This window comes from Miniopterus natalensis, chromosome X (assembly GCF_054644295.1).
Source record: "Miniopterus natalensis isolate mMinNat1 chromosome X, mMinNat1.hap1, whole genome shotgun sequence".
Taxonomy (NCBI): Eukaryota; Metazoa; Chordata; class Mammalia; order Chiroptera; family Miniopteridae; genus Miniopterus; species Miniopterus natalensis.
The window spans coordinates 65,319,131-65,332,408 of record NC_142103.1 but is presented as its reverse complement, the minus strand read 5'-3'; the positions used below and the strand labels follow the sequence as shown (position 1 = coordinate 65,332,408).

The 13,278-nt window shown below is 47.6% G+C and overlaps 2 protein-coding genes across 5 annotated transcripts in view; one reads left to right on the top strand and one right to left on the bottom strand.

Moving 5' to 3' along the window:
• The window catches only part of CD99L2 (CD99 molecule like 2), a 148,740-nt gene extending 139,943 nt beyond the window's left edge, over positions 1 to 8,797 (top strand). For 3 of the 4 annotated variants that reach the window (XM_087813471.1, XM_087813472.1, XM_087813470.1), the window contains exons 6-9: positions 913 to 951; positions 1,453 to 1,572; positions 6,230 to 6,295; positions 7,440 to 8,797. In XM_087813471.1, the coding sequence (XP_087669597.1) occupies positions 913 to 951; positions 1,453 to 1,572; positions 6,230 to 6,295; positions 7,440 to 7,504 (290 nt within the window). In that variant the 3' untranslated portion in view covers positions 7,505 to 8,797. Of the gene's footprint in view, positions 1 to 912; positions 952 to 1,452; positions 1,573 to 6,229; positions 6,310 to 7,439 lie in introns of all 4 variants that reach the window. The other variant, XM_087813473.1, reaches the window with a different exon arrangement.
• Positions 8,798 to 10,208: 1,411 nt separating this feature from the next.
• The window catches only part of MTMR1 (myotubularin related protein 1), a 78,691-nt gene continuing 75,621 nt past the window's right edge, over positions 10,209 to 13,278 (bottom strand). Inside the window, exon 15 of the mRNA XM_016221953.2 lies at positions 10,209 to 12,659. Coding sequence (XP_016077439.2) covers positions 12,498 to 12,659 — 162 coding nt within the window. The 3' untranslated portion in view covers positions 10,209 to 12,497. The remainder of the gene's footprint in view (positions 12,660 to 13,278) is intronic.

The window sequence follows — 13,278 nt, the reverse complement described above, 5'->3', positions numbered from 1 at the left end:
TTTTATAATCACAGCCAGCTCCTTCCCTCTCCACCCTCCCTAACTCCTATCAGCCACTAATCTAGTCTCCATCTCTGTGATATTTCAGAAACTTTTATATTTTAAAATCCTGTGTAAGGAACTGTCAACCTGCATTTGTGTATGTTCCAAGAACAACTCCAAGTCTATACCAAGCTGGAAGTGGAAGCCCTTAAAAACTCTTAATTATGGTTTAATCCTATAGCATATTGTAAGGATGCTGTATATGTACCTAAGTTACATGAACAGATACATCGGGATTTGAAGAAAAGCAGATAAAGCACTAGGCACAGGAAGAAAGTAAATTGAAATATTAACTGTAAATCTCACTGGCTGACAGGATTATGAATAATATTTATGCTAGCCTTTCATCTTTTTTTAAACAAAGTTTTACATATGCATGTTTTTATAATCAGATAAAGAATAAATATTTCTTACAGGAAATAGTAAATACATGGGACACACATACTGTTGTCATTCAGAGTCAGGCTCACCTGGCATGGGCCCAGCTCAGCCACCTGTTGGCAAGTCCTTAAGCTTCTGCTCCCTCCTCTGTAAGATGGGGATGCTAGGTGACCTGCCCTGCTGGATTGCAAGGAAATTCAGTGAAGCACTGTGCATGAGGAGCCCAGATATAACAAATGTTCAATACACACTTGTTATCATTTTGAAAATAAAAAGTCCCACCTGGCAGCCTGGGTTTTGCAAGTGACCAGCACAAGGGAGCAGGTCCTGCTTCATTTGGGTATAAACCCACAGGGGGGTTACTGGCTGGGTCCTGTGAAGAGGGTAATCAGAAGGGTCAGGGAGTCGGGAAGGGGCTGTCTCTCCTAACCCAGAGCTGGATGTTCATAGACTCACAGCAGACACTATGTGCTTTCGTCCTTTCTCCAGGTGGTGGCAAGTATGGCAGCAATGGCGACCCTGAAGCTGGTGGGTTTGAATCCCAAGATTTCTGTTGGAAACCACAAGGAGACATAGTGCTGGCCCACTCTCGTCACAGAGTTGGCCTTCCAGACCTTCCCCTGAATGTTTCCACTAAAGAAATGTGAGGCTAGCAGCAGCAGGACAGTCATTTAAAGGAATTAAGCTAAAAAATATGGATTGCCGGGGAGGTGGCCCCATGGGAAGCTTGCTAGCCTGAGACCCAGAAACCTATCTGGAACTCAGTTAAATAGGGACTGTACCATTTCCATGTCCACATTTTAAGCTTCTCAAAGTGGAAATCCTTACAGAAAAAGAGAAGCATTTGGCAAATCCAAGGAGGGCAGTATGTCATTTGAACTCCTTTGATACAAGTGGCTAGGCCTCTCAAAACTAGCTCAGAGGTCCTGGGCATTGGAACAAATTTAAGTCAGTGTCTGAGCTGATCCTTATGGCACTGTTAGCTTGACCTCACGTCTTCTCATTTCTTCCACCCTTTCCTTTGCCCAGAAATGTCACTAGGGACTGGCACCATTGCTGGTGTGGCCAGTGCCCTGGCCATGGCTCTGATTGGTGCTGTCACCAGCTACATCTCCTACCAACAGAAGAAGTTCTGCTTCTTCATTCAGCGTAAGTGGATCCGCCTTGTGTACGTAAACAAATGGTTAAGGTCTTTTGAGGGAAAGAGGCAGAAACATGAGCAAGTTGAGATTCAGGTCTATTCCACAGCCTGCCTGAGAAGACTTCTTGGGGGAGGTGTGGGGAGAGGCACTTTTGGAAATCCCTGGGGGCAGATCTAGGCTAAACTAAAGTGTAAAGCAGCCTAGAAGAGAGGATGGGGCTGGATATATTGACCTTGATCTTTTCAAGGTTCCAGTTTCTGGAAGCCAAATTTCTGTGGGAGCAGAGCCATTGTGATGTTTCCTTGTCATAGAACAGGAGAGACACTGGGATTTCTGTATGACCTCAGATTTCACCCAGAGGAATTTGGGGCCTTCAGAGGCTCTGGGGTCAACAACTCCCTCTTGTGCTGCCATTTTTCTCTGGAGCAGAAGGCAGCAGTCTCTGGGGATCACCAAGACCCAGCAGGCAGCTGGGCAAGCCAGCACTCATTCTGGAACTGCCCTGGTGCCCCTGCTTCTCCCCATGTAAGCCAGAAAATATTAAAATATGTCAAATTGTGAATTCTTTTAAAGGAGTAGGAATGCAAGAGAGATGTTATATGTAGTCCCCCCCCCCCCCTTTACATGCTAGATTTGTAATACCTAGGATGCTCCCACTTCATGCCATGGCTCTTTAAAGATGTGTTACAAATGGAATCCTATCTTGGAAGCTGTCAGGCACCCCATGTCAGGAGCCCTGTGGGAATGCTGTTGAGGGTGAACAGAAAGACTACACTTGGTTTTATGAGCACAGCGTTGATGTGTCACTGTTTGCTTAGAGTGTGTCTCTACTTTAAGATTGGTGATTTTTAGTTCAAATGACATAATCTGACTCAATGGTAGTTTTCCTCTTTCTTGAAGCTTAGGATCACTCCCTATGAGGCTTCTTCTACCCTTGTTCTAGGCCTCTGCCCTTAATTCTAGCCAGGAGCTGAGCTTACCAGAAAAGTAACTGGAGTCCCAGAATGCTTTGAATGTGGATATTGCTAAAGTTTACAACTACTTTTTCATCTGGCCATCATATTTGCTTCTTTTTTACTCTTATACAACATTCTTGACCAGGGCCACCACATACAGCTACACAAGCTGTGCACAGTACTCTACTGGCACCATTCACATCTCAATGCACAACCTGCACAACTGTTCATGGTCTCCCTACTTGAGATACTGTCAACTAACCAGGGATTGAGAAGCTTGGATGTAGAGCGGTATGAACAAAAAAGAGTCAGAAAGAGTGCAGACCTGGAGGCTGGATTGTCCTTAGAGCTTTCCCCTGTGCCAGCGCAAAATAAAAGAAACTGAGTGGCTTAAAACAACAAAAATCTATTCTCTGACAGTTCTGAAGGCCGGAGAAGTCCAAGATCAAGGTGTCAGCAAGGTTTGGTTCCTTCTGGAGGCCCTAGGATAGGATCCTTCCTTGCGTCTTCCAGGTTCTGGTGGCCCTATGTTTCCCGTGGCAGTCTCTGCCTCTATCTCCACATGGCATTTCCCTCTGTGTCTGTCTTTCCTATTTTGTCTTTCATATCGACACTTGTCATTAGATGTAAGGCTGATGTGGATAACCCAGGATGATATCGTCTTGAGATCCTTACCTTAATTACACCTGCAAAGACCCTTTTCCAAATAAGGTCATATCCACAGGTTCCAGGGATGAAGACATGGACATATCTTTTGGGGGCCACCATTACCCAAATAGTGAGAACTCCCATAACTCGATTGGGGAGGTATGATGTGCACCTTCATCTCATAGATGAGGAAATGGAGGCACAGAGGATTCTTGAAGGAACTTACTTCAGATGCGAAGCCATCAATCCAGAAGGAGTGCCAGTAGGTAGAAACAAGGAAGAGAAAAAAAGTTGATTTTCAAACCAAAAAAGAGTTGTTTGGGTTGTATCTGTTTGTCTCTGTGGGGGTACTAAAGTGAAATGAAAATACATTATTTTGTTTCCTAAAACAAACAGGTATGAGGCTTTGCAAATTGGATTATCAGGGAAGCCAAATAAAATGTGAAAATATGAAGGCCTTGGTATGTAGAATCGAGTAATTTATATGATATTTGAGAAAGAATAAACCCAAAAGAGGGAGTGTTGATGACAACTGAAAGATGTGTGGCAACAAAGATGGAGGACATGGATGTGACCTCTATTTTTAAGGGGCAGCCTCAAGGTGAGGGTGTTTCTGGGCCAGGTAGTAAGAGTGAGCCTGCTGGCAGAGTGGCATAGGCCAGGGAAAAAAGTGGGCTTGTAGGGCTAATGGTGGCTCTCAAGAAGTTCATGGAACCCACTGGCTTCTCCCCAACCCCTCCCCATCCAGTCTAAGAAGGCTTCCCTCCCTGCCACAGGCTTCACACCACACCCACTAGTCCCTGTATGGGTGGCCCTTCCACCTGTGTATTTGGACTCAGTTTTCCCCCCTTCAATCTTTTAATGATGTCATTGTCATTGCTAAACCTACACTGTCCTGAATCCCTTACCCAGACACACTTGAGCAAGTGCTATCATCACTCCTGATTTACACAAAAGGGAGCCAAGTGTGAAGTATCCCCCAAATTTGAAAAAGATTTCTTTTGCTTCTGTATCCACTCCCTGTACTACCAAATTTCTCCTCAGAATTTTTAAGTTGTTTCCACCCCGTCTCTGTGACCTTCCCTCACAGATTCCACCAGTCCTCCTGGATCCTCCTGTCTTTTTACCCTACATCAGTGGTTCCCCAATTCTGGGGCTTGTACCCCCTGCTCTGGGCCACCATTGTCCCTGCCTTTCCAGGGCCAGTTCTAGTCCTCCATCTGAATGGTTCTATCAGCCTCCTGATGGCCCTGGTGTCCTTCACACTTCTTGCTTGAAGCAGCCAGAGGAACCTGCTTAAAATGCACAGGGCCAGCTCTGATGGGACCTCCCATGTTCCCTACTGCTCTCCAGGTCATAGCCAAGCCCCTGAGCTTGTCATTCAAAGCACTTCATTGTTCCACTTCAGTCACAACCTTTCCCTTTCATTCCCCTCCTGACCCTTGCAGCCCTGGACCTAGAAGACTTTCTCAACAGCCATACTCACTTCCCTGAGTCTGCCCTGTAGTCTCCAGCATCCCCTCTGCTGCCTCCTCTCCTCACCTAGCTGCTCTCATTCTTTGGGCCCAGGCTACCATCTCAGGAAGCCTTCCTGCCCTCCCAGCCTGAGGGCCTGACTAGATGCCTCTCCTGAATGTGGCCATAGCACCCCTTGCTTACTGTTATGGAGATCAAAGGGCAGGATTAGGCTTGGTGGTTTGTTGTCATGTCTGTGACTGCTGCCCTCATTCACTCTCTGGACTATTGGTATGTGCGAGACTGTATGTGCTTCATCTACCGATGTGTAGTTGGTACCTAGGCTGGGTCAGAATCAGGAGGAATCCCATGAATGTGGGGTGGCTAAGCCCACTGTGAAGCTGGGGGTCTGGACCTCCCATCCCTGCCGTTCAGGTGAGCCTCTACCCAGAGTGGCCTTAGTCACCACTGCATGGAGGTCAGAGAAGGCAGAACAGAAACAACTTTGTACTAGGTGCACCAGGAAGCCCCAAGGGTTGGCACATGGCCTGTCCCCACTGTGGCTCTCTGGGGCTTCCAGTATTTCTGTCATCAAAAAGGCTCAGGCTTTAGGGACCCGCTGCTCCCTCTGTCTCTGTCCACAGTGCCAAGGGCCAACATGTCTTACAGAAAGCCTGTGTGCTTTGTTGTCTGAGTTCTTGCTCCAGGGTCCTAAGTTTTGTGTCTTGCCTTCAGATGCAGCAGAAGGTCAAGGTAACAATGTGCTTTGATTTACTCATTTTCCTCTTCTGCTCTGGCCTCAGTGTCCCCCTCCCCATCCCACTGCTCTTGCTCCTTCTCACCACTCTCTATCCCATCCCCTTCCCTAGCACTCTCCAACTTGGCTGTGACCATAACCATCTTTAGCTTTCCCTGATATGTGTGGGAGGGTCCCAACTGCCAGACTTTCTGTCCCTAGGCTGGGTGTAGCTGGGTTCAGGGATGTGTGGGAAGGGGTGGAGGTCCAGTCTGGGCAGTCATCCCTGAGGGTGGGGACAGTGCTATCCCCACTGCCTAGAAAAGCTGATTGGCCTTTCCATGCATGTGTTGCTGGGAAAACCATACACTAGCAGGAGGCTTTACTGGCATCTCCAAAGTGAGTCCCACTCAGCCATTTGCCCCTCCCTACTTGGCATCTATCTGTTACTTATGCAGTGCTTGGCTCCCTCTCTGCCTCCATGGCCCCTGGGCCAGCATATGGACCCATGGGTGACACCGAGCCCTGCCAATGGGTGCCCCCTCTGCTGAGCAGAGCTGCTGTCTGGCCCACAATCTACATGTGGTCGCATCTGCCCTATGGGGATGGGGATGTCTGTCAGGGGCCTTTGCCAAGTGTCATCATTTCTGAGGATAAGGATGAAAACTCCTGGGCAGGCGGCACACTCCCAGACAGCCACTCTTTGCCCATACAAGGACATTCAGGTGGCTCAGGGTGCAGGGTCTGAGTCTGTTTTGGGAGTTGTGCTTTTTTAATTGTAATGGAGGACTTGGTCAGGAGTGCTTGATCATGCTAAGAGACCCTTTGGTTCTGTGTCAGCCACTAACTCTGCCCTTTGCCCTTTGCAGAAGGTCTCAATGCAGACTATGCGAAAGGAGAGAACCTGGAAACCGTTGTGTGTGAAGAACCCGAAGGTAAGGACTTTTTGGTGAGTGTTCCTTGCTAAAAGTCTCCTAGTTGGTGAGCCCAGCACTGAGCAGTACTGTGCTAGGGAAGTGGGAAGTGAAGAGGTGTCTGTTTCTAGAATTCCAGGCAGAGCAAGGGCTGCAGGGCTGCAGAGGTCCCTCCACTCAGCTCCTGATCAGACGGCCATCAGGGACAGGAGGAACACAGCCAGGGCCAGCTAGTGCCATGTTAAGAACTTCAGTGCACTGTTGGGTCTCAGGCTGGGCTCCTGAGTCATCTGAGCATGAGCCCCAGGCCCCTGTACCCTCTGCAATGAAAATAGATGACTCCCAGACAAATTCTGATACAGCCATGGAGGATCTTTTAACCTAGACCCATAAACTTTCAACTTGAAAATTGCCAAAGGCAAAGAGGGAACTTGGTTAAAACACAGACCCTATTATTGGAGCCCATCTCTCTCCTTACCTCCCTGCCTCCCTCTTCAGTGGTCATGGAGCCCTTTCTGGGTGCAGGAGCCATCAACGGTGAAGGCTGCATAATGTCAGGCTGCTGGCCTGGCGTGGCCAATTTCTCAGGGTAGATACCACCTATGGCCCCAGAATGAGAGTAGGGTAGTCAGGAAAGGCTGTTTTCCTCAGTAGAGGCTGGGGTAGGTGCAGAAAGGGAAATGGGAGCGTGGTGCATCTTGTGGCTGGAGTAGAGGGTAGCAGTGGAGATCTGCAAGGGTGCTCCATGCCCTTGCTTAGAATGGGTACTTGGCAGTATTGTACTGAATGGATTAAAGAGCCCTGGATTAAACATGGGAAAAGTAACTCTACAGTAGCATTCACTATAAGCATTTTTAAAAACTCTTAGCCACCATTGTGTGAGCATGTTCCATGGACCAGGCACTGTGTCGAGTGCTTTATTTAAAATCCTCCCAGCAACCCTATCAGGAGCATTCCCATGTTACAGATGAGGAAATGGGTTGCTATGACAGGACAGAGTGGGCACCAGAGGGGACTTTGGCCAGGAGGGGCTGAGCTGCCTCAGCCTCTGGACAGGACAGACAGGGAACAAGATCGCTATCCCCAGCAGGGGTTGACTTGTGTATTTGTGCCTTCTGAGCAGGATGGAAATGAATCCCTTCTAACAGGCATCTTCTCTTTCCAGTGAAATACTTAGAACTGCCACCGCAGTCTGCGGAGTCACTGCAGCCCCAGCCGCCCCAGATCTGAGGGCCCCTCGAAGCAGCTGGCACACAATGGCCCTGCTACTGAGGATCAAGATCCTTATTTCATTTGGACCCACAGTTGCTGTACTGCTCCTTTGATATCATTGGCTTCCTGTTGTTCTAAGTTTTCTGGATGAGCTCTAGGTGTTTGTGAGTTTGGTTTCTGTGCCCTGCTGACAGGATGGGGTGCCCGCCCTACCACAGGTATTCTGAAATCCAGCTGCTAGATCACCCACTCCCCAAAGCCAGCCTGTTCCAAGCCTTAGTGAGCTAGGGAGGGGAAGCAAGCTGAGGGAGGCCAAGAGGACACTTAATGCTTAGGAGACAAGAGATTGACTCACTGGTGGGTTTCTGCCAATAGGCAGCCCTTGGTGTGACCACAGAGCTGTCAGGGGTCTAGCTAGCGCCTGGTGCTTAAAGCCCCTCCAAGGAATACACCAGTGAACACCAAGTAACACTGGGCACACACGGCACCCAGTGTGGGGTTGGAGGTGGAAGGGTTATTTTGGTCATTTCCAATTCCAGCTTTGACACTCACTGCTGGCCTTCCAGAGAGCTGGTCCATGTGGAGACTTTTCATTTATTTAATTGCAAAAATGCATGCCATGATAGTCCTGCCCTGAGAGTTTAGGAATCTTCTGGACAAGCAGAAGCTCTGACTCTCGGGTCTTAATTCCCACGTGATTCCATAGGGGACTAGATGTGGTCTCCAGGCTGACATGATTTTTAGGAATCATTTATGTACTAGAAATGTGTTTTATCCTGGGTGAGGGAGGTGTTCACCCTCTACTCTGTGTTCTTATTTTGGTAGCAAAAGCTATAAACATCAAGAATAAGCATCAAAGCCAGAAGCATGCTTGTTGTTTGCTTATAAATATATTTGAAAGGGAGGGGAAGGAAGGGGAAGAGAGGAGAAGGATGTTTGCTTGGTTTAGTGACATATGCCTGACTTGTTAAGTTTGTAGTTATACTGCCTGGCCTGTTGATGATGGGCACTGGGGGCCTACTCACTGTGGTAAACACCAGCTTAATCTGGTGGTGGAGAGGGGAGCTCAGTGTTAACAATAACTGAGCACGTGGAGGAAGGAAGGAGACATGGCAGCTTTGTGAAGTGGGTCAGACCCATGGAACAGTGCCAGGCCCACTGCCTTGGCTACTTGGGTTGGGAGTTAGTATCAGTTCTATGAGGAAGAAGAAATAGAGACTGATCTCCAAATCCCCAGTACTTTTAATGTGCTTGTATTTAAGTGTGAATTGTAAACTGTCTCATCTTTGCATTAAACAAAATGGGACCTAAGAGACGACTGCATTGTGATGACGTTTAAGGCACTTCCTTTGTCAAATGATCCTGTTTTTCTTTAATTTATGATATGGAGACCACCTCTTCCACATCCTCCCCAGCCAAATGAGGTAGATTAGGGCTTCCAAGGGGGTCGCCCCCCTCAGGGTACAAGGAGCCAAGGCCTGGAGCTGCAGAGAGAAGTGCCTGATGTTCTGGGGGTGGGGGGAGGGTGGGAGGGGAGAGGCAGGCCCCAGACTCATGACTCCCAAGCCCACTGCTCTGTCTCCAACAAAATGCAGTATCGAGGGTGGCTATGAGGTATATGAAGTGGTTTCAGCCACAGAATCTGGGGGGGGGGGGGGGAGGTGCATCCTGCCACTCTGCTGCTATGTGTGGAATGGCCTGTTCGTAATAAAGTGTGCTCTTGTCATGACCCTGCAGCTTGGCTTACAGACTGAAAAGACAGCCTGACATTTCAGCGTAAGCAAGATGTGGTAGACACTAGGAGGGTTTTCACATTGAGGTGGGTGTCATTTTTGTTCTTGTAGTAAAACAGCACTGTCTTCAAACCCACCAAGTGACTTCAGTGCAGAGGTTCTGCATGGCCAGCTGAGACCTTGCACAGTGGTCCTCGCAGCCCTGCTACTCAGATGTTATTGCTAAGGACTACAGCTACTGTGACTGCTCTGTGGAGAGGGACAAGAACCCCAGGACCATTTAAGAAGGGTGACCCTCAGGGGGGGCCATGGTTTCATCCAAGCCCATATATCCCCCCAGAAGGCCAGCATTCCTTCTGTAGACTTGGTGTGGGGACTCTGGAGCTTCTTAGAAGTCCACCCCATTTTAGGCCCCAGGACTTGTGGCCTGGAAAGACAGCCCTGCCTCCTCAGAGCTACACCTGATTCTCAGGTTTCCCCAGTCCTTTCCTGTGTCCTTAACATTTTCTCAAGGTCAAGGTCAAGGAGTATTTCAGATTTTTAAATCACAGTACTTACCCATTTCAGCCAAAACAGTGAAGACTTATGATAAACTGCATTTACGATTTAGTAAATGAATTAAATCATGTAAAGGTACTTTACATATACTGTGCTTGGCACATAATAAAATAACATGTGTTGAATATTTACCATTACTCATTTTCCCCAAGGGAAAAATCTACCAAAATACTTTAAAAAAGAAACCATAGCCTGGCTGGCGTGGCTCAGGAGTTGCACTGACCTATGATCTAGGAGATCAAGGTTCGATTCCTGGTTGGGGCACGTGCCCGGGTTGCCAGCTTGATCCCCAGCACGGGGAGGGGACATGCAGGAGGCAGCCGATCAATGACTCTCTCATCATTGATGTTTCTATCTCTCTCCCTTCCGTTCTCTGAAATCAGTAAAAACATATTTTAAAAAAATAAAAAAGAAACCACAGAGCAAACATATTATTTTAATTACAGATTGTAATATAGTGCATCAGGCGAGGCAAATATGATACTGTACCAGGTTTTGAAAATCTGAGCCATATAGGTTTTACATTTTAGTACACTTAAATAAACACTCCCTCCCCCCCCCCAAAAAAAAAGAGTTGCTTAGGTAACAAAACTATACTTCAAATCGTTTTACAAATAGTTTTATGCTAGGAACATATAAAGGAAAATGATCTCTATTGTTGCTTTCAAATCAGAGTTTCTAGGGCTCCTCCTAGGGCACAGCATGCAGAGGAGGGTAGGGCAGCCCAGTCCAGGCCCCCCACCCTGTCCCAGTACCAAGCTAGCTGACCTGGGCAAGAATAAGCCCACTCTACTTCTATGGCTCTGTCAGAAGCCTCACCCAGTCACCACCAAATTTAATCCCCAAGCTGCGCTAAGACTATTAAAGGATATTTCTGGGGGGGGGGGGGGGGGGGCGGGGAAATGTCTCCATTTAGGAAAAAAATCAGTGTATTGATGAATAATCCAGTTTATCCATTCATAAATAAGCTTTCAGATATATTGGGAGCATAAATCAAAAGCTAATATCGGTTGAACTATGATTTAGAAACAAATCTCCAGCTGATAAAAATGGAGAATTCATTTCAGGGGATCAAATTACTTTGAAGAAGTACTACTGATACCTTACGGGTACCAGATAATTTTCTGTAAGAATCAGAAAGTTCCAAAGTTGAAAAAGCATCTATTCTCTATTTGTAAAAAATCTTTTTTAAGAATATATTTTCAAAAATAAGGTCAATATATAAGACTTTTCATGGCATCCACTAACTTGAAACAAACTAGATATTCCAGTGCAGTTGTACTCAGGTCTGGCCCTATGAGCTTCTGAGGCCATCTGACTCCAAAGGCAAGCTTAATTCCTGCAATGATGGGGGTCCCAGTGACTGGCAGAAATGGGAAGGGCAGGGAGAGGATGTGACCTGCTAGGGAGGGTGCAAATGTGCAAGATTCTGTGACATGCCACACAGAGGAGCTCAGAGCTTTAGTGCTAGTGGATGGACCAGCTGATTGTAAATTAGTTCCTACCCATACTGATAGAGTCCCAGAGCCCAAAGTCAGTGAGTGAAGACACAAAACTGGGAGGAGAGGCCTGGCTAGAGAAGGTTGGCTCTGAGATGAGAAAACCGAGGGAAGTGTGTGCTGTGCTTCTGGCAACGGAAGCCACAGGTCAGTGGTTGCTTTAAAATACTAACATGAAGTCATATGAATAAACTGAATTAACGGGATCTTCAGAAAGGCAGATAACAGGTGAGAGAGGACTCACTTTGACACAAACAACAGCAGCAGTAAAGAAGCAGGAGGCTGCAAGATCAGACAGGCCAGGAGCTGTGGACAGCTCCGTAAGGGAGCCCACAGGGAGGCCAGCACTTGTGTAGAGCGGCTGGGGGTCCTCTGTTTCCCCTCTGCAAAGCCATCTCAAAGGAAACGGCTGCTATTTCCATCAATGGCCTAGGCCACCTCAGGAGGCAAGTACCAAAGTTAGGTGAGGATACAACACATTGCCATTTAAATGATCATATTCAAATTGCATTTCAAATGTACCACATAGAAGTTAGCATGAGCTTTTTTTGAGAAGAATTTCTCACACAGTCCAGTTAGCAGACACCTCTTGGGGTGACTAGTATAAACATAAAAAGGGCATAGGAAAATAAATGCATATTTCTCTTTTTAAAAAATACCTTACATGTACACAACAGTAATTGGTACAGGGGACCCCTTGCAAGAAGAGAACTCTAGAAGACAGGGCAATGGTATATCTTTCCCCCAAAATAGTTAATTTTAAAACAGTTCAAATTGTAGCAAGGAGCTGAAAGAAGCCCCATGGCTGGCAATGTGGTCTCTAAGTGAATGGCATTTGTTTTAATGAAGGAAAGAAATGGTATGAGACCTTGAACCTAAGCATTGCATTCCATTCACTATAGTTTCTCCCAAGCAGCTTGGGTGCAGGTCACAGGGTCAACGGGACAGACAGCCACCCTGAGAAACCCAACAGGAGGGAAATGGAGTGTTCAGAAAACAAAAAGTGCAGATGACAGTGGGAGCTGTCACTTAGCTACACACATGGTCACTGGCTGGAAGTGCCATCCAGATGTGGAGGGCACCGGGCCTAATCCTAAAAGACAAGATCACAATCTACAGCCGGAACAGGTTGCAGGACCCTTGCCTGAGTCACTGGGGAGAGCAGTGAGCCACAGGATGGCCTTGATGGCTGGACTCACTGGAACCACCACCTTTGCAGCATCAGACTGAAGTATGGACAGGTGTGACTGAGTGGGAAGGTGAGGAGCCCCGCTCAGATGGGGATGAGGCTCGAGTGGCCACCTCCCGCTGCAGGTCCTCCACCCTCTTCTGCAGCTCCGCCCTGATGGCCAGCAGCTCCTTGTGATTTTGGTGAATCGGCATCTGGGGGCAAGTAGGACACAGCTGCGTTAGCAGGCCACTTCTTGGGCACTGTGTTTCTAACACAGCCTTTCAGCATGCAGATGCTTCTAACTGCAGGATGAGTTCACAACCAAAATGCCCCAGGTATCCCAAGTCTCCTCATGCCATGCTACAGGGACCCCTTACCCAGGAGCCGGGGGCTTCACCCGACCCCATGGGGATGCTTTTGTCACCCTGCGTTCTCCTGTCAGCTTGGCCAGGTTCCCAGAGAACACAAGGGGGCTCAGGTGAAACTTCAACCTGTGCATCAGGAAAGGCCACAGGTACTGACTGGGAAAGGGACAGTCTTCTTCAGACTGGTCAGAAAATACTATTGGCTTCTGCCCCAGAGCAGTGTTTTACATGTATGTCCTCCATACGTACACATGCCTCCATTACCTCTGAATTTTTACAACATTATAAATAGGTCTACTGATTAAACATACTTCTGTTAAATCAGCACTTTCTACAACTTGAAGTTTTATTCACTTTCATCAACTGGAACAGGAGTTGGCAGAAGCCAGAAGCCCTGGGGACACTAGCTTCTCCCTCCCTCCATGAAACAAGGGACAACCAATTAACACCCTCCAACGGCTTCTCC